The 22359-nt window shown below is 42.1% G+C and overlaps 1 protein-coding gene across 1 annotated transcript; it reads right to left on the reverse strand.

Annotated features, from left to right (window-relative positions):
- Positions 1-10128: 10128 nt before the first annotated feature.
- On the reverse strand, positions 10129-20067 carry ATP5MF (ATP synthase membrane subunit f). Its single transcript, XM_073647890.1, has 4 exons — positions 19949-20067; positions 19208-19315; positions 17689-17805; positions 10129-10227 (listed from the first exon to the last, which is right to left on the reverse strand). The coding sequence occupies exons 1-4, from the start codon at positions 19962-19964 to the stop codon at positions 10199-10201; spliced, it is 270 nt and encodes an 89-aa protein (XP_073503991.1). The 5' UTR covers positions 19965-20067; the 3' UTR covers positions 10129-10198.
- Between the last annotated feature and the right edge of the window lie 2292 nt (positions 20068-22359).

Below are 22359 nucleotides of genomic sequence, written 5' to 3' on the forward strand. Positions count from 1 at the left end.
ACCAGAGCCGGATAATCCCTTAACACCCCCTGATGGACATTTCAATCATGGTGCGTGTCTGGAACTTTGGAGCAGGCTCAGAAACAGACCCACCCCACACAGCATATACCAGCTATAATATATACAGTTAGGGCCAGAAATATTTGGACAGTGACACAAGCTTTGGCATTTTAGCGGTTTACCAAAACATATTCAAGATGTAGTTATATTATCAATATGGGCTTACAGCAGACTCTCAGCTTTAATTTGAGGGGGGATTCACATCCTAATTGGAGTAAGGTTTTAGGAATTAAAGCTCTATAATATGTAGCTGCCTCTTTTTAAGGGGAACAAAAGTAATTGGACATTTATCTCTAAATCTCTTTAATGGGCTATTCCCTCATTAATCCATCATCAATTAAGCAAGTAAAAGGTCTGGAGCTGATTCCAGGTGTGACATTTGCATTTGAAGGTTGTTTCAGTGATTCCCACAACATGCGATCAAAGAAGCCCTCAATGGAAGAGAAACAGACCATCATTATGCTGAAAAAAGAAGAAATCCATCAGATAGATAACAGAACTATTAGGAATAGCCAAATCAACAGTTTGGTATATTCTGCGAAAAAAATAAGCACTGGTGAGCTTGGGAACTCAAAAAGGCCTGGATGTCCAGGGAAGACAACAGTTGTGAATGATCACATAATCCTTTCCATGGTGAAGAAAAAACCCTTAAAACATCCACCCAAGTGAAGAACACTCTACAGGAAGGAGGTGTTTCAGTATCTAAGTTTACGATAAAGAGGGGGCTACATGAGAGCAAATACAGAGGGTACACCACAAGGTGCAAACCATTAATCAGCCTTAAAAATAGGCCAGATTAGACTTTGCCCTTAAAAATCCAAATAAGTCAGCCAAGTTGTGGAAAAGCATTCTTTGGACAGATGAAACTAAGATCAACTTGTACCAGAATGATGGGAAGAAGAAAGTATGGAGAAGGCTTTGAATGGCTCATGATTAGTGTTGAGCGAGTATGTTCTGTTCCGAGTATGCTCGGGCCGAGCTCCGAGTATTTACAGCTGCTCGGTGATATGCTTGAATCGCTCCCTGTGCATGATTTGCAACTGTTTGACAGCTTTATTACATGTGAGGAATGTGTAAGAAATAGACATTCCTCACATGTAGTAAAGCTGTCAAACAGTCGCAAATCATGCACACGGTAGCGATTCAACCATATCACCGAGCAGCTGTAAATACTTGGAGCTCGGCCCGAGCATACTCGGCGAAAGGGTTAATAGAACATACTCGCTCAACACTACTCATGATGCAAAGTACACCACATCCTCTGTAAAACATGGTGGAGGCAGTGTGATGGTGGCATGCATGGCTTCCAATGGTGCTGGGTCACTAGTGTTTATTGATGATGTGACTGAAGACAAGCAACCGGGTGAATTCTGAAGTGTACAGGGTGATACTGCTCAGATTCAACCAAATGCAGCAAGGTTGATTGGGCGGCGCTTCATTGTACAGATAGACAATGACCCAGAACACTACAAAAGTAACCCAGGAGTTTAACCCCTTTACAGCCTGTGACGTATTAGTACGCACAGGCTGTAATCCCCCGGTTCAGTGAGGGCTCCGGCGGTGAGCCCGCACTGAACCGAGCACGTCAGCTGATTATTACAGCTGACATGTGCCCGCAACAGCCGCGGGTGGAATCGCGATCCACCAGCGGCTGTTAACATGTTAAATGCCGCTGTCAATCTCTGACAGCGGCATTTAACGCTCGCTTCCGGGAAGCCGATCCTAAGCCCCGCCCATCGGTGACCCCCGTCACGTGATCGCAGGTCACCGATGGGTGGGCATGACAACCCAGGGTCTGCAGCAGACGCAGCATTTCACATGCTTAAGACTAAACTTATGGCAGAAAGACCCACAAACAAGCAACAACTGAAGTCAGGTTGGCAAAGCATCACAAAGGAGGAAACTCAGCGTTTGGGGAGATCCATGGTTTCCAGACCTCAGGCAGTCATTGCCTGCAAAGGATTCTCTACACAGCATTAGAAATGAACATTTTATTTATAACAAAGTTAATTTCTCTTTACTTTTGAGTCCATGAAATGTGGAGACTTTGGAGAAAAATGATTGCAATTCCTTAACATTTTACAAGATATTTTTGTTCAATCCCGGTAATTATACCTGTAAGTTTACACTTCAATTGTATCTCAGTTGTTTCATTTTAAATAAAAAATAGTGGCATGCAGAGCCCAAATCACGAAGATTCGGTCACTATCCAACTAGATCTGGACCTAACTCTAGCCGGCATCTTAAATGGCGATATCCCTGGCTGACAGCGATATTTAAGCACTGCGAACCGGCCCAGACATTAGTTTGGGTGGCCATCAGCTTCCCTGTGAAGCGATTACAGGGAACTGATAGGTTGCTATAAGAGCTGAGGGCGGCCTACGCAGTCTCAGTGCCATCGCTCCCCTTCAGCGTTCTGCCCTCCTATGGACATTGGCTTCACGTTGCTTCTGTGCAGACGTGTTCCAGTGACTTGCCTGAGCAGAAGCAACGTGAAGCCAATGCTCAAAAACGGGTGGAACATTTAAGAGGAGCGATATTACAGGATAAAATCCAGATATCACAGGGACACTGACGATATGGGAGGCGATACATATGATAACTCTGCCTCCGTACTCCCATTATCTTTCATACAACAACCTCAACCGAGCCTGGAAGAGGTCATTTATATAAAGTGATAAAAGCGGATTTCTCAAAAACAAGGCATCTGATATGAGGCATACAGGTAGGACTTTTTCAGCAGTCTATAACCTGTATGCCCCTGTTAATAGGTTACACACAAAAGTGGTGACAGATTCCCTTTAAATGAAAAAAAAAATGTAAGTTTGAGATGATCATAGTGACCTGGACAATCATATTTTCAGGTCATTTTTACTGCAGACTGAAAGCCTGAAAAAAAACCTCTAACAATTGTTGAATTGCGGCTTCTTTTCCTGCAACTTCACTTAAGATTTTTTGCCCATTTTCCACTAAATTGTGTGATAAAATGGATGGCGTCATTCACAAGTGCAATTAGTCCCACAGAAAACAAGCCGTCATATGGCTTTGTGAGCAGGAAAATAAAGTTATGGCTCTTGGAAGAAGGGGAGGGAAAAATGAAAACGCAAAAACTAAATATTGCTTTGTCATTAAGGTGGTAAACGCCACCTTTTCTTTAATTCTATTTTGATGCATTACAAGTACAATTTAAGTCTATATAGAAATGTAATGCCTCAACCAGGACTCTTCCCTCTTCTCACTGTCCAGTGTTTGCATTAGATCAAAATATTGAAGACATTTTATTTGGCCACAAACTGAAAATGATCAGTTCCCCGCAGGATTTCTGCAAGACTCAAATCATGCTGAAAATGCCGCAGACTATCAAACAGTGAAGAAAACTATATTTCTTGTTTAACCCCGTAAACTGACAAATTTTGGGGTGTATCGTGCTCAACACCAGCAGATGCCAACTTTGTTCTGGTATATTCACACAAAGTCTTTTTCAGTTTTGAACAGACCCACTACTAAACAATACTCAAAAGGATAGGTTCCCTTTAAAGTGTGTTTTAAAGTCACGCTGAGGTTTTTCAGTTCAAACCGCCCGAGGTCTATGCTGCAGGCTGCACTAAAGTAGACAGATCCTGGGGCATGGCTTGGCCGAGCATGTGAGCAGCCGCACTGCTGGAGAGCTCCAGGGACATCCGCCTGCAAATTACTCCACTTGGTCCACTGGAAACCGAAAACCAGGTCTCAATACCCGAATGTCCCCTGCATCTACCGATACCGGAGAGCGGTGTCTTCATGGTCGGGGGAATCAGGAGGAGACATTGGGAAGTTCCGAGAAAATCCAAGATGGTGCCGGTGCGGATTCAGCAGCAAGTAAAAGAGCAGTGGCTGCCAGCGCAGTGGTGAAACTGGCCAGCTTTGCCACAATGGCACCATGCAGGAAAGTCTCCCCCAATAGAGCCACCCACACCACCTTGAAAAAAACGCTGATCACCTTATAGGACCTTTGGGGGAGTCTAAAACATGAGTTAAGCACAAAATCTTTATACTAGTTTTTATTTACATGCATTGGGAACATTGCACACTGTTTTCTAATTCAAAACATGAAGAGAAATGTACACTGCTCAAAAAAATAAAGGGAACACTTAAACAACAGAATATAACTCCAAGTAAATTAAACTTCTGTGAAATCAAACTGTCCACTTAGGAAGCAACACTGATTGACAGTCAATTTCACATGCTGTTGTGCAAATGGAATAGACAATAGATGGAAATTATTGCCAATTATCAAGACACCCTCAATAAAGGAGTGGTTCTGCAGGTGGGGACCACAGACCACATCTCAGTACCAATGCTTTGTGGCTGATGTTTTGGTCACTTTTGAATGTTGGTTGTGCTTTCACACTCGTGGTAGCATGAGACGAACTCTATAACCCACAGAAGTTGCTCAGGTAGTGCAACTCATCCAGGATGGCACATCAATGCGAGCTGTGGCAAGAAGGTTTGCTGTGTTTGTCAGCATAGTGTCCAGAGGCTGGAGGCGCTACCAGGAGACAGGCCAGTACACAGGAGACATGGATAGGGCCGTAGGAGGGCAACAACCCAACAGCAGGACCGCTACCTCTGCCTTTGTGCAAGGAGGAACAGGAGGAGCACTGTCAGAGCCCTGCAAAATGACCTCCAGCAGGCCACAAATGTGCATGTGTCTGCACAAACTGTTAGAAACCGACTCCATGACGGTGGTATGAGGGCCCAACGTCCACAGATGAAGGTTGTGCTCACAGCCCAACACCGTGCATGACACTTGGCATTTGCCACAGAACACCAGGATTGACAAAGTCACCACTGGCGCCCTGTGCTCTTCACAGATGAAAGCAGGTTCACACTCAGCACATGTGACAGAGTCTGGAGATGCCGTGGAGAGCGATCTGCTGCCTGCAACATCCTTCAGCATGACCGGTTTGGCAGTGGGTCAGTAATGGTGTGGGGTGGCATTTCTTTGGAGGGACAACAGCCCTCCATGCGCTCGCCCGAGGTAGCCTGACTGCCATTAGGTACCGAGATGAGATCCTCAGACCCCTTGTGAGACCATATGCTGGTGCGGTTGGCCCTAGGTTCCTCCTAATGCAGGACAATGTCAGACCTCATGTGGCTGGAGTGTGTCAGCAATTCCTGCAAGATGAAGGCATTGAAGCTATGGACTGGCCCACCTGTTCCCCAGACCTGAATCTGATTGAGCACATCTGGGACATCATGTCTCGCTCCATCCACCAACGTCACGTTGCACCAGACTGTCCAGGAGTTGGCGGATGCTTTAGTCCAGGTCTGGGAGGAGATCACACAGGAGACCATCCGCAACCTCATCAGGAGCATGCCCAGGCATTGTAGGGAGGTCATACAGGCACGTGGAGGCTACACACAATACTAAGCCTCATCACTTGTTTTAAGGACATTACATCAAAGTTGGATCAGCCTGTAGTGTGTTTTTCCACTTTAATTTTGGGGATGACTCCAAATCCAGGCCTCCATTGGTTAATAAATTTGATTTCCATTGATGATTTTTGTGTGAATTTGTTGTCAGCACATTCAACTTTATACAGAACAAAGTATTCAATGAGAATATTTCATTCATTCAGATCTAGGATGTGTTATTTGAGTGTTCCCTTTATTTTTTTGAGCAGTGTATGTTAGAACACCTAAGATCCTGTTTGATATTGGGCTTAGACCACATTCATATTTGTGCTAGCTGAGAGACAAACTCAGAAGACTTTTTACATATGCTTTGCCTTAACCTAGAATCCTTTTGGAAGGGCATTCTGGACATCATACAGTGCTGGCCAAAAGTATTGGCACCCCTGCAATTCTGTCAGATAATACTCAGTTTCTTCCTGAAAATGATTGCAATCACAAATTCTTTGGTATTATTATCTTAATTGAATTTGTCTTCAATGAAAAAACACAAAAAGAATTGTCCTAAAGCAAAATTGGATATAATTCCACACCAAGCCTAAAAAAGGGGGTGGACAAAAATATTGGCACTGTTTGAAAAATCATGTGATGCTTCTCTAATTTGTGTAATTAACAGCACCTGTAACTTACCTGTGGCACCTAACAGGTGTTGGCAATAACTATATCACACTTGCAACCAGTTAACATGGATTAAAGTTGACTCAACCTCTGTCCTGTGTCCTTGTGTGTACCACATTGAGCATGGAGAAAAGAAAGAAGACCAAAGAACTGTCTGAGGACTTGAGAAACCAAATTGTGAGGAAGCATGTGCAATCTCAAGGCTACAAGTCCATCTCCAAAGACCTGAATGTTCCTGTGCCTTCCGTGCGCAGTGTCATCAAGAAGTTTAAAGCCCATGGCACAGTGGCTAATCTCCCTAGATGTGGACGGAAAAGAAAAATTGACGAGAGATTTCAACGCAAGATTGTGCGGATGGTGGATCAAGAACCTCGACTAACATCCAAACAAGTTCAAGCTGCCCTGCAGTCCGAGGGTACAACAGTGTCAACCCGTACTATCAGTCAGCGTCTGAATGAAAAGGGACTGTATGGTAGGATACCCAAGAAGACCCCACTTCTTAACCCGAGACATAAAAAAGTCAGGCTGGAGTTTGCCAAAACTTGCCTGAGAAAGCCTAAAACGTTTTGGAAGAATGTTCTCTGGTCAGATTAGACAAAAGTAGAGCTTTTTGGCAAAAAGCATCAACATAGAGTGTACAGGAAAAAGAAAAAGGCATTCAAAGAAAAGAACACGGTCCCTACAGTCAAACATGGCGGAGGTTCCCTGATGTTTTGTGGTTGCTTTGCTCCCTCTGGCACTGGACTGCTTGACCGTGTGCATGGCATTGTGAAGTCTGAAGACTACCAACAAATTTTGCAGCATAATGTAGGGCCCAGTGTGAGAAAGCTGGGTCTCCCTCAGAGGTCATGGGTCTTCCAGCAGGACAATGACCCAAAACACACTTCCAAAAGCACTATAAAATGGTTTGAGAGAAAGCACTGGAGACTTCTAAGGTGGCCAGCAATGAGTCCAGACCTGAATCCCATAGAACACCTGTGGAGAGATCTCAAAATGGCAGTTTGGAGAAGGCACCCTTTAAATATCAGGGACCTGGAGCAGTTTGCCAAAGAAGAATGGTCTACAATTCCAGCAGAGCATTGTAAGAAACTCATTGATGGTTACCGTAAGCGGTTTTTCGCAGTTATTTTGGCTAAAGGTTGTGCAACCAAGTATTAGGCTGAGGGTGCCAATACTTTTGTCCGGCCCTTTTTTGGAGTTTTGTGTGAAATGATCAATGATTTGATTTTTGCTTCATTCTCTTTTGTGTTTTTTCCTTGCAAGCAAATTAAATGAAGAGAATAATACCAAAGAATTTGTGATTGCAATCATTTTCAGGAAGAAACTGAGTATTATCTGACAGAATTGCAGGGGTGCCAATACTTTTGGCCAGCACTGTACATAGAGGCTACTTAATACAAATGGACATTATTTTAGTATGCATATTGGGGTACATTAAAGATTTGGCTATTAATAAATATTGTAAAACTGCTGACTCAAATGCTGTATATATGGAAATTAATAGCTCAATATTGGATCACTAATCCAATTCCCACAATCTCTGAATTCAAACAATTAACTGGCTGTTGAATTTGGAAAGGAGTATTTATTTAAAAAGAGAAGTGCCATTAACAAGTTTGAAAAACTTTGGGCCTGTTGGATTGACAGATCCGCTTCAGCATCGCAACAACTGCAGAGATGTCACTTGGGTCGGTTTTAAACACCTACATTCTGAAACATAAAATGTTTGTGGTTCTGTATGCAATGGTAACATTCACCATATGATACTAACACCTGTCAAAATTAATTACAGTTATATGAAAAAGTTTGGGCACCCCTATTAATCTTAAGCTTAATGTTTTATAAAAATTGGTGTTTTTGCAACAGCTATTTCAGTTTGATATATGTAATAACTGTTGGAAACAGTAATGTTTATGCCTTGAAATGAGGTTTATTGTACTAACAGAAAATGTGCAATCTGCATTCAAACTAAATTTGACAGGTGCATAAGTATGGGCACCTCACCAGAAAAGTGACATTAATATTTAGTAGATCCTCCTTTTGCAAAAATAACAGCCTCTAATCGCTTCCTGTAGCTTTTAATGATTTCCTGGATCCTGGATGAAGGTATTTTTGACCATTCCTCTTTACAAAACAATTCCAGTTCAGTTAAGTTTGATGGTCGCCGCGCATGGACCGCCCTCTTCAAATGATCCCACAGATGTTCAATGATATTCAGGTCTGGGGACTGGGATGGCCATTTCAGAACATTGTAATTGTTCCTCTGCATGAATGCCTGAGTAGATTTGGAGCGGTGTTTTGGATCATTGTCTTGCTGAAAGATCCATCCCCTGCGTAACTTCAACTTTGTCACTGATTCTTGAACATTATTGTCAAGAATCTGCTGATACTGAGTGGAATCCATGCGTCCCTCAACTTTAACAAGATTCCCGGTGCCGGCATTGGCCACACAGCCCCAAAGCATGATGGAACCTCCACCAAATTTTACTGAGGGTAGCAAGTGTTTTTCTTGGAATGCTGTGATTTTTTGCCGCCATGCATAACGCCTTTTTGTATGACCAAACAACTCAATCTTTGTTTCATCAGTCCACAGGACCTTCTTCCAAAAAGAAATTGGCTTCTCCAAATGTGCTTTTGCATACCTCAGCCGACTCTGTTTGTGGCATGCTTGCAGAAACGGCATCTTTCGCATCACTCTCCCTTACAGCTTCTCCTTGTGCAAAGTGCGTTGTATAGTTGACCGATGCACAGTGACACCATCTGCAGCAAATTGATGCTGCAGCTCTCTGGAGGTGGTCTGAGGATTGTCCTTGACTGATCTCACCATTCTTCTTCTCCACCTTTCTGATGTTTTTCTTGGCCTGCCACTTCTGGCCTTAACAAGAACTGTCCCTGTGTTCTTCCATTTCCTTACTATGTTCCTCACAGTGGAAACTGACAGGTTAAATCTCTGAGACAGCTTTTTGCATCCCTCCCCTGAACAACTATGTTGAATAATCTTTGTTTTCAGATCATTTGACAGTTGTTTTGAGGAGCCCATGATGCCACTCTTCAGAGGAGATTCAAATAGGAGAACAACTTGCAAGTGGCCACTTTAAGTAGCATTTCTCATGATTGCATACACCTGGCTATGAAGTTCAAAGCTCAATGAGGTTACAAAACCAAAAAAAGTGCTTTAGTAAGTCAGTAAAAAGTAGGTAGAAGTATTTAAAACAAGAAATTGATAAGGGTGTCCATACTTATGCACCTGTCAAATTTAGTTTGAATGCAGATTGCACATTTTCTGTTAGTACAATAAACCTCATTTCAAGGCAGAAACATTACTGTGTCGAACGGTTATTACATATATCAAACTGAAATAGCTGTTGCACAAACACCAATTTTTATAAAACATTAAGCTTAAGATTAATAGGGGTGCCCAAACTTTTTCATATAACTGTATATACTATGCTAAGCTGAATATTATTAATTTCTTCCTTCACAGAACCGTGATTTTATTTTACAGTTGATGTTGCACTTTGTTATGTCTCCTTGTACTTTGTCGGGGTGGGGGGTATATTCTTGCTTCGTATTGTTTCTATACAAGAAAAAAATTCCTCAATAAAAATCATTGGATTAAAAAAAAAAAAATAAAAAAAGACAGATCGTGCTAGCTGTTCTCTGCAATCTTTAGTGCAGGAGTGAGCACTACAAGTCTGAGTACGCGCTCATAGTAGTCACTACCGAATGCTGAGATGTGTGCAGTGAAAGATTACGTCATGATACCAGTGCCAGGTCGTACTTTGTGGACCGAGTTGGCGCACAATTTGTACAGCCGCCGCAGGATGGTGTATATATCCAAATGGCCCTTGGCAGAAGAAAAAAAAAAAAAAATTTCCCCACCCCTGCTTTACAGCAATACTATGGAGATGATATACGGAAGGTAATATGAAATGTAGGTTATACTCCAGAATAACCAAGATTAGGCCTGATGTCCAGAAAGGACCACACATCCAGAACGGTTTTAATAGATTTAATACAGAAGAGATACAGAAGCGTCTTGTCTAGTATGCGAGGACTCCTGTGATCAGTGGTACTTTCTCCAGCGGTCATGCTCTATAAAAGAAGAAAGAAAAATATTAGCAAGAAATTTTGTAGTGTTAGAATTAAAAGGGGTTTCTAGGATTTTGGGTAGGCTATAAAAACCAGATCATTGTGGATGCCTGCAGTCAGACCACCACCAATCACTTGACTTAGGGACTCCATCAGGAACTTCCATCCCACCACTTTTTGTCAGGCACAGAACCATAGTGACCCTTTGTGGTAAGACAGCTTAGTCCAGTGTAGAGGGCACAGGGGCTATAGTCCGCTGTTCAGTAGTGGTGCAGGAGACGGACAGCCCATCATGAAAGATAAATCGCTGAAATTCCCTTTAGGCCACGGACGCACTATCAGTTTTTCCTCAGGAGTGGGAGCCAAAACCAGGTGAGGAACAATCAGAGAAAAGGTATAATAGAAACAAGTCACCACTTCTGCATTTATCACCCATTCCTGGTTTTGGCTTACAAATACTGATGTAAAATACTGACCAAATACTGAACGTGGACTAAGGGATTATTATACACTTTAGGATTGAGTCAAGGCAGCTGAACTCCAGCTCAGTATTTACTTGGTAAGGGTGCATTATCAGAAGAAACAGCCCATAGCTCAGCACATGAATACACAAAAAAAGCCAGCACGCCATTCTGTACAGGTTTCCATAGACAAAACACCACGCGTCGTGTTTTTTAAGCAACACTTCAGGTTGAAGACCCTTCATCAGGCAAGACAACTAAGAAGACATTTCTTAGAGGACACAGGTCTCAGTGCAGAAGTGCCAAGTTTTGTATTTTCTGAGGTAGACACGGCAGCAAGGAGGAGTGTGTGTAGGAGCTCTGCGGCCCCCGGGTCTACCACACAGGGGGTACAACCCTTAGCACTCCTTTGTTAGGTGCGGAGTCTTTTTCTAAAGTGTATTCGACTGTAAATTTCACTTAAAAACAATACTGACATGTGGCAGAATATCAGAAATGTTTTTCCTGTCACCTAAAATTCTATACAAATTTGCAACATTTTCATGTAGTAAACGCATGTCATAACGTTTTACACCAGTCAATACACCTGTTTTAGTACCTGCACTGACACTTAAGAAAATGATGGGGGAAGGGGAATGCAGCATGGGTAAAGGGGTTGTCCAGTCTAAATTGGTAAGTCTGCAGTCACTTTGTGTGACTCCAGACTTCTGGATCCCCTCAGCGCATGCGTTGCGAGGATTCACCGGTTTCTGAGCCTCACTCCATACACTTGTATTGAGTGGAGCCGCACCCACTGGCAGGGCGCAGCCTCGCTCCATACAAGTGTATGGGGTAAGGCATGTGCACAAAATTCAAAGGTAACTTTTTTTTTTTTACTTTTGTCACATTAGTGTCCCACTCTTAACCCTTTCACTCCCCAGCCTGTTTTCACCTTCACAACCAGGTCACTTTTTTCAATTCTGACCGCTGTCACTTCATGAGGTCATAATTTTGGAGCGCTTCAATATATCCCAGTGATTTTCTTATGTTTTACTTCACACGTCAGTGGCAAATTTTCGTTGACATGATTTGCGTTTATGAAGATATTGAAAATTTTACAAATGTTTTAAAAATTTTGCAATTTACAACCCCTGGCAAAAATTATGGAATCACCAAGCTCGGAGGATGTTCATTCAGTTGTTTACTGTTGGTGAAAAAAAGATGACAGACATGGCACAAAACTAAAGTCATTTCAAATGGCAACTTTAGGGCTTTAAAAAACACTAAACGAAATCAAGATTAAGCATGTGGTACTCAGTAAGGGTAATTTTTTTTCAGACCAAGCAGAAGGAAAAATTTATGGAATCACCTTGTAAATTTTAATTTCCAAAACTAACACCTGCATCAAATTAGATCTGCATCTAAAAAGGAGTGATCACACCTTGGAGAGCTGTTGCACCAAGTGGACTGACATGAATCATGGCTCCAACACGAGAGATGTCAATTGAAACAAAGGAGAGGAATATCAAACGCTTAAAAGAAGGTAAATCATCATGCAATGTTGCAAAAGATGTTGGTTGTTCACAGTCAGCTGGGTCTAAAATCTGGACCAAATACAAACATGGGAAGGTTGTTAAAGGCAAACATACTGGTAGACCAAGGAAGACATCAAAGCGTCAAGGCCGGAAACTTAAAGCAATATGTCTCCAAAACAGGAAATGCACCACAAAACAAATGAGGAATGAATGGGAGGAAACTGGAGTCAGGCTGTGTGCCCACGATGCATTTTTTTAAGCGTTTCCACAGCAGCAAAAACGCTGCAGAAACGCTTAAAAAACGCATGGTGGAAAGCCTGCCATGTTCCCCAATGATAATCCGCATGTGCTGTGCACATGCTGCGGAAATTTCCGCTGCGGGTTATCATTGCGGAAAAAAAAGAAGCACTACCAATTATTTTGCAGAAGTGCTGCGTTTTCGCCGCCATTGACTTGCATTGAAACTCATGGATTACGCATCACTGCATATTTAGATGCGCATTCCAAGCGTTTCAATCTTCGGATGGTACCCGGGTGTAGAGGACAGGAGACTCTCCTCCGGACCTAGGTACCATAGAACCTCTGCAAAAAAAGAATAAAATAAAAGTTATATTTACCTTCTGATGGCCCCCCACTGCGCTGGTCCTCCGATGCTGGCAGATCACGATGGACTGAAGGACCTGCGCTGACGTCCTAGTCATGTGATGGCAGGTCCTTCAGTGCAGTGTACCGCGATCTGCCGGCAGCCAGGACTGAGCGAAGCAAGACTGTGGGGGCCATCGGAAGGTAAGTATAGATTTTTTTTTTTTTTTTTTTTTTTATTTACCACCATTCTTTAAGGTCACAGTATATAAATCCATGCCGTTTGCATGGATTTATATAGTGTGACCAAGTTGACAAGCACTTTCCAAGTGATGCTAAAATCGCTTGGAAAGCGCTTGTCAACCAGCATGCGGAAATACATGTGAAGAACGCTTCACTTCCGCATGTCCCTGGCAGGAAAAACGCAGGAAAAATCCGGAGCATTTCTGCATCGTGGGCACATAGCCTCAATGTCTGTGACCGAACTGTAAGAAACCGCCTAAAGGAAATGGGATTTACATACAGAAAAGTTAAACATAAGCCATCATTAACACCTAAACAGAAAAAAACAAGGTTACAATGGGCTAAGGAAAAGCAATCGTGGACTGTGGATGACTGGATGAAAGTTGTATTCAGTGATGAATCGCGAATCTGCATTGGGCAAGGTGATGATGCTGGAACTTTTGTTTAGTGCCGTTCCAATGAGATTTATAAAGATGACTGCATGAAGAGAACATGCAAATTTCCACAGTCATTGATGATATGGGGCTGCATGTCAGGTAAAGGCACTGGGGAGATGGCTGTCATTACATCTTCAATAAATGCCCAAGTTTACATTGATATTTTGGACAGTTTTCTTATCCCATCGATTGAAAGGATGTATGGGGACAATGACATAATTTTTCAAGATGATACTGCATCCTGCCATAGAGCAAAAACTGTGAAAACATTCCTTGAAAGAAGACACATAAGGTCAATGTCATGGCCTGCAAATAGTCCGGATCTCAATCCAATTGAAAATCTTTGGTGGAAGTTGAAGAAAATGGTCCATGACAAGGCTCCAACCTGCAAAGCTGATCTGGCAACAGCAATCAGAGAAAGTTAGAGCCAGATTGATGAAGAGTACTGTTTGTCACTCATTAAGTCCATGTCCCAGAGACTGCAAGCTGTTATTAAAGCCAGAGGTGGTGCAACAAAATACTAGTGATGTATTGGAGTGTTCTTTTGTGTGTTTGTTTTATATGATTCTAGAATTTTTTCCCTCTGCTTGGTCTGAAAAAAATTACCCTTACTGAGTACCACATTTTTAATCTTGATTTCTTTTAGTGTTTCTTAAAGCCCTAAAGTTGCCATTTGAAATGACTTTAGTTTTGTGCCATGTCTGTGATCTGCTTTTTTTCAAAAACATTAAACAACTGAATGAACATCCTCTGAGCCCGGTGATTCCATAATTTTTGCCAGGGGTTGTATATAGGTACATCAAAGGTAGTGAAGGTGTTAACATTGGAAAGTGTACTAAATATGCTGAAAAGTTGCAGTGTTGCCAAACTTCTCAATAAGGTGTGACATTTGCTAAATATGGCGTTAAAGTAAATATACTAAATATGACACAAATTATACCATATGTGATCAATGTGTCCATCCATGTTTTTGCTGGTATGCAGTTATTCCTCCAAAAAAAGGGGTAAATTGGCAACTAGGTGTTACCAGTTGGGGGTGTGTCCCTATTACCCAATCATCACAGATATGGGCAGACTAAGAAACTGCCCTTTTGAAATAGGAATAGTCACACCTAGTAAATCTTTATAAATGGTCAGAAAGCGTAAAGAAAGGCACAAGGCAAAGGTATGACATTGCAAGCTGCAGAGTTATGTGTTGGGGGGGTGGTGGGGAGTGTAAAAAAAATGGTAAAGGAAAAAAGGTTAAGGGAAAGTACACCCCATTGGCAAACCAGAGACTGGGTTTTTTAACCCCTTAAGCCCCGGAGCATTTTCCGTATTTGCGTTTTCGTTTTTTGCTCCCCTTGTTCCCAGAGCCATAGCGTTTTTATTTTTTGTTCAATATGGCCGTGTGAGGGCTTATTTTTTGCGGGACGAGTTGTACTTTTCAATGCCATTACTAGTTTTACCATATCGCGTACGGGAAAAAAATTCCAAGCGCCGTGAAATTGCAAAAAAAGTGCAATACCATAGATGTTTTTTTTTTTTGTTTTTTTTACCACGTTCACTGAATGCTAAAACTGACTGGCCATCCTTATTCTCCAGGTCATTACGAGTTCGTAGATACCAAACATGTATAGGTTCTTTTTTATTTAAGTGGTGAAAAAAAATTCCAAAGTTTGGTTAAAAAAAAAAAAAAAAAAAAAGTGCCATTTTCCAAGACCCATAGTGTCTCCATTTTTTGGGATCTGGGGCTGGTTGAGGGCTTATTTTTTGCGCACCGAAATGAAGTTTTTATTGATGCTATTTTGGGGTAGATCCGATGTTTTGATCGCCCGTTATTGCATTTTATTGCAATTTTGCGGCGACAAAAAAAACGTAATTCTGGCGTTTAGAATTTTTTTTATCGTTACGCCGTTTACCGATCGGATTAATTCTTTTTTTATATTGATAGATCGGGCGATTCTGAATGCGGCGATACCAAATATGTGTATGTCGGTTTTTTTTATTATTATTTTATTTTGAATGGGGTGATTTAAACTTTTATATTTTTTAAAACTTTTTTTTCACTTTTTGCTTGCTTCTATAGTCTCCATAGGAGACTAGAAGCAGCACTCATTTGATCGGCGCTGCTGTATACAGGGGACGAGCAGATCCCCCTGCATGCAGCAGAAATGGTCCTGTGCTATGAACGCCGACCACTAGGTGGCGCTCATAGCGACCAGCTCATGACAACCACTGGTGTCTGCTGCAGACCCAGGGTTGTCATGACCACCCATCGGCGACCCGCGATCATGTGACGGGGTCGCCGATGGGCGGGGCTTAGGACGCGCTTCCCCGAAGCGCGAGTTAGATGCCGCTGTCGGAGATTGACAGCGGCATTTAACATGTTAACAGCCGCGGGTGGAACGCGATTCCAACCGCGGCTGTTGCGGGCACATGTCAGCTGTAAGAATCAGCTGACATGTGCTCGGTTCAGTGCGGGCTCAGCGCCGGAGCCCTCACTGAACCGGGGGTGATGGCACAAGGCGTACTAATACGCCCTATGTCGTAAAGGGGTTATTAACATGGTCTATGTCACACTCCACGAAGGAGACAGACAGCGCACGATGAGACAGTCAGGAAGTGAAGCACTGCCACTAGGGAAAGGTTAGAGGGGCAACCCTTGAAACTCGCCCTGCGCAACCCTGACGTTCCTAGACAGGTTCCTTCACCCCGTGCAATTACATGTCTCATGCGTTCCAATGCAAGTCAATGGCGGCAAAAACGCCGAGCTTCCGCAAAATAATTGGCAGTGCTGCGTTTTTTTCCGCAATGATAATCCGCAGTGGAAATTTCCGCAGCATGTGCACAGCACATGTGGATTATCATTGGGGAACACTGCAGACCTTCTACCAAGCGTTTTTTAAGCGTTTCTGCAGCGGAATTGCCGCTGCGGAAGCGCTTAAAAAACGCACTGTGGGCACACAGCCTAACGCTTCTTTTTACCAGCATGGAACATGAGATGGACTTTCTGGAATTAAATCAAAGCAACACTAGAGGGCACCAATAACGAGTAAATAGAAATTTGGGTAATCTAATAATAGTACAAAAGAATTTAAAGGGAATCTGTCAGTAGGATGAACCCTCCTAAGTCGCCTATATCGGCATGCAGGGCATAGGAAGCTGAATACAATGATACCTTGATATCTGTGATCTGATGTCTAATTCCAGAGAAATCCAGGTTTTTTATATGTAAATGAGCTGTTCAGGACTATGGGCCGGACACTGATCTGTATGAGAATCTGCCTCCAGAGATTGTTACATGAAGGAAGAGTTCCCAGTGTGATGGCTGCTGTCCTGATCTCACTGCAGAGCTGTGTGTGATTATAACTAATACAGTACAGCAGAATTGAACTTTAATTACAAACACATCTTCTGATGGTGCTGTTCCTGATTAGTTAACACTTTAGCTTCCATCTCACAAGCAGTCAGAGTGAGTGTGTGTGAGTGTGTGTACAGCTGAACTGACAGCACTACGACAGGTGTCTGCATCTTAATGAATTTGGCGTATCTTATTCCTGTGTGTGCCTCATTAATAAGGGAGTACAAAATGCAATGAATCGGAGCCATAGTATTTAATACAAAATGGTATTCCTGAATTGCCAGCTTGCAACCTAAAAGAATAAGCCCTAAACCAACTCCATTGAAAAATGAAATTATGGGCCTTGGAAAATAGCCACACAAACCAAATTTCTTTGTTTTTTAATTAAAAAGTTCAAAGTAAAAAAAAGATATATATAAATCTACAAGCTTGGAATAGCAGTAATTGAACTGACCTGGAGAATCATACTGACAGGTCATTGTTACTGCAAAATTGATACCCAGAATACTATGGCAGAATTGCATATTACATCACCTCATTTGGAATTTTTGACCCCTCATTTTCCTGTATGGTAAATGAACGCTGTTTTACAAGACAATTAGTCCCGCAAAAAAACAAGCCTATACAATCATATCGATAGAAAAAATAAAAAGTTATGGATCTTTGAAAAAGAAGGAGAAAAAAACAAAACAAAGCACAAAGACAAAAGTTGGCTGCGTCCTTATGAGTTCAAGGCAGGCTCAGTAAGGGGAGCATGAAGGGATGCTGTAATTGTTGGAGCTTTATAGAGATAACTATGCATAACATATATATAAAAAAGGTGGTGTAAACTACAGTGTAAAGATGTGCCAGATTTATCCACCAGCCCTGCTATAAGCACTTACTAATGTGATCATATTCCCAGGTGTAGCTCATCACTATATACGCCACAAGCACCATGGCAACTCCTCCGATTCCGCCCTTCTTCACATTGACATACTTGTTATAATATCGGTCGTGACCTACGGAATAAAAAAACTGTTGGGTGAAGTTTGTAACAGGTTTTCTTTGTTCTCTAGTATTGATGTGCATGACACTCCATACAGCATCTTTTATTCTTGTATTGATCAAACATTATTGCATTTTTTAATCTGCTTCATTTTATAGGTGTTGTCAAATATAGAAAAAATAATATAATTTGTACAAGCGATGCTACCTGAAGTCAGAAGACCACTGCAGTAATCAGGCGGCCGTATAAATCAGGCTGAGATTGGAACACAGTGCGCGGACTGGCCGGCGGCTCTGCCGACCCAAGCATGACAGCTGGATAGAAATACATGAAGCCGTCACACTCAGGTCGTGAGAGCAGATAGGAAGTTCCGTATGTTCCGATCTTGGTCCGATTTATATGGCCATCTGACTGCACCCTAAGAGTATGCCATCTGATGATGTGCTGTTTTAGTCATCTGACCGCTGCACCCAGTAACAGGCTGCAGCAGTCCTGGTAACTGCCAAATGGAACATGAGGGCTCTCCAGTCATACATGGCTGATATGTCCTTAGTCTTCATTATAAGATTAACAAGTCTGACACCTGTCACCCCCACTAATCAGCTGCAGATGGATGCAAACATTGTACAGACTAGAGCGCAGCAGCGCTGCACACTTTAGTGGCTGCGGCCAGGTACTGCACATCAGCTACTCACACTATGTTGCCTCTGAAATTCTGGAGCGTTTGGAGAAAATCAATGGCTCCCAGTTTGATTCACATTGCTTGTGGTATGGGCAGCATGAAATAATTGACAAGTTCCCTTTATTTATAATAATAAAGAAAGGGGGGGGGGGGGGGGGTCAGGGTCATACAAAATTGGCACTAGGATTGGGTGATCGACTGCGGCAGTCAGATGCCTAATGGACAAGATGTCATCATCACTTATGTTAGTGGTGGAGAAACCGACGATAGCAAATTGATGGTATAGGGGGGACTGGCATGTTGTTACTATAACATTCTCAAATTTAGGTCCAACTGCAAATCATCCTGAAAAAAAACCTTTACTTGCTGATGCCATGTTGCCAAGAACCTTTTCTCTCACTTTCTACATTTATAACATATCCTGTTAATATGGCATGAATGTCTGGTGGGTGGGGGTCCTAGAGGCGGCATCCTCAGCTTCCCAAACCCCCATTCTGCATCTACACTCCTCCTCCACCTGTATGAGATCCAGGCTGGTCAGGTCCCAGACCGAGACCTCCATCTATCAGACATTTATGCCCCTCAGATTGGTGAGGCTCAGATGGGGAGACAGGTTGGTCCCTAAGGGATCATGAGCACAAGGAGCGAAGTGGCAGCTGAACATTCATGGTTACTCTCCAAGGAGATAAATGAGAGGCAGAAGTCTCTGCAGCCATTGCAGCCCCATTCTCACCTCTGCGGAGGGAAGCAAAGATCCCATTTGGAGTGAAGTTACAGGTGGAGAGCCAGGTGGGCAGCTGCCCGAGCTTCACGTCCAGGAGGCGCTTCTCTGCCAGGGGAACTGGAACAAAATGGGTTAAAAGTGTTTAGTGACATCATAGCAAGTACATACATAGGCCAGAGGAATATAATGGAGACCCCCAGCCAAAAGTGAATGGTCACAGCTGGCCGTGCAGCCCAGAACCTCTTACGTGAGGCACAGGTGACTCCCATGTGCAGCCCCCCACACCCCACCATGTCACATATGTCAGCCCAGGCCCCGGACAGCTCCTGTACAGCTATACACAGAGGTGACCCCGATGTGCAGCCCCCACACACACACACATCCATGTCACATATGGCAGCCAGGGCCCTGCACAGCCATACACAGGGGTGAGGTCTCTGCTGTAGTAATAGAGAACCACACAGGAGATGCATCAGTGCTGCCCCTGCAGGGTAGGACAAGGTGACCCCGTGCTATGGCCGCTCCTGCCTGGTGCAGGATAACCCTGAACCCCAGAATACCGTCACTACCACGTTATACAGTGAGGGAGAGGGCACCTGGGCTGCGGCGCTATTGTATGCAGGGTTAGGAGAGCTCTGACCCTCCCCGGCCTCCGTTACTGTCAGCCTGCAGTCACCGAACTCCACCATGATTATACCGCCGGGCAGCGATGCACCAGGGGCCACAGATACAGACTCCGCGCTCACTTACCCAGCTTGTCCGCCATTTTGTCCTCCGGAATGACACTGACGCTCAGGAGCGGAAACAGAACTCTACTGCTCAATGACTGCCGGAGAGGGCGGGACAGGAAGCTCGCCGTGACGTCACTTCCTGATGTAGCATTAAAGCAGCCATATTGCAGGTGGCAACTGAAGTCTCATACAAACATAAGCACATATACTGTATATCTATCATATACACACTAACACACTTATATCTACACACATATATATATCATATGTACACACATACTAGCACATATATATACACACCCACCTGTATATGTATATATATATATATATATATATATATATATATATACACATACATATATACACACTCTGACACAGTGATTCACACATATATACACACATACATATATACACACACTGACACATATAGTGATTCACACACACATATATACACACATACATATATACACACACTGACACATAGTGATTCACACATATATACACACATACATATATACACACACAGACACATAGTGATTCACACATATATACACACATACATATATACACACACTGACACATATAGTGATTCACACCCACATATATACACACATACATATATACACACACTGACACATAGTGATTCACACACACATATATACACACATACATATATACACACACTGACACATAGTGATTCACACATATATACACACATACATATATACACACACTGACACATAGTGATTCACACACACATATATACACACATACATATATACACACACTGACACATAGTGATTCACACACACATATATACACACATACATATATACACACACTGACACATAGTGATTCACACACACATATATACACACATACATATATACACACACTGACACATAGTGATTCACACACACATATATACACACATACATATATACACACACTGACACATGTAGCGATTCACACACATATATATATACACACATACATATATACACACACTGACACATAGTGATTCACACACACATATATCCACACATACATATATACACACACTGACACATAGTGATTCACACACACATATATACACACATACATATATACACACACTGACACATAGTGATTCACACACACATATATACACACATACATATATACACACACTGACACATAGTGATTCACACACACATATATACACACATACATATATACACACACTGACACATAGTGATTCACACACACATATATACACACATACATATATACACACACTGACACATAGTGATTCACACACACATATATACACACATACATATATACACACACTGACACATAGTGATTCACACACACATATATATACACACATACATATATACACATACTGACACATGTAGCGATTCACACACATATATATATACACACATACATATATACACACACTGACACATAGTGATTCACACACACATATATACACACATACATATATACACACACTGACACATAGTGATTCACACACACATATATACACACATACATATATACACACACTGACACATAGTGATTCACACATATATACACACATACATATATACACATACTGACACATGTAGCGATTCACACACATATATATATACACACATACATATATACACACACTGACACATAGTGATTCACACACACATATATACACACATACATATATACACACACTGACACATAGTGATTCACACACACATATATACACACATACATATATACACACACTGACACATAGTGATTCACACACACATATATACACACATACATATATACACACACTGACACATAGTGATTCACACATATATACACACATACATATATACACACATACATATATACACACACTGACACATAGTGATTCACACACACATATATACACACATGCATATATACACACACTGACACATGTAGCGATTCACACACACATATATACACACATACATATATACACACACTGACACATAGTGATTCACACACACATATATACACACATACATATATACACACACTGACACATGTAGCGATTCACACACACATATATACACACATACATATATACACACACTGACACATAGTGATTCACACACATATATATATACACACATACATATATACACACACTGACACATAGTGATTCACACACACATATATACACACATACATATATACACACACTGACACATATAGTGATTCACACAAACATATATACACACATACATATATACACACACTGACACATAGTGATTCACACACACATATATACACACATACATATATACACACACTGACACATAGTGATTCACACACACATATATACACACATACATATATACACACACTGACACATAGTGATTCACACACACATATATACACACATACATATAT

The sequence above is a fragment of the Phyllobates terribilis genome, unplaced genomic scaffold, assembly GCF_046119375.1.
Source record: "Phyllobates terribilis strain yellow unplaced genomic scaffold, ASM4611937v1 Scaffold_9__5_contigs__length_417890890, whole genome shotgun sequence".
Lineage (NCBI taxonomy): Eukaryota > Metazoa > Chordata > Amphibia > Anura > Dendrobatidae > Phyllobates > Phyllobates terribilis.

Coding starts and splice junctions, on each gene's coding strand:
- ATP5MF (XM_073647890.1), bottom strand. Junction 17,806..19,207: donor CTTTGCTTCCCTCCGCAGAG/GTGAGAATGGGG, acceptor TTTATTCCGTAG/GTCACGACCGATATTATAAC. Junction 10,228..17,688: donor CTGGGAATATGATCACATTA/GTAAGTGCTTAT, acceptor CTTCTTTTATAG/AGCATGACCGCTGGAGAAAG.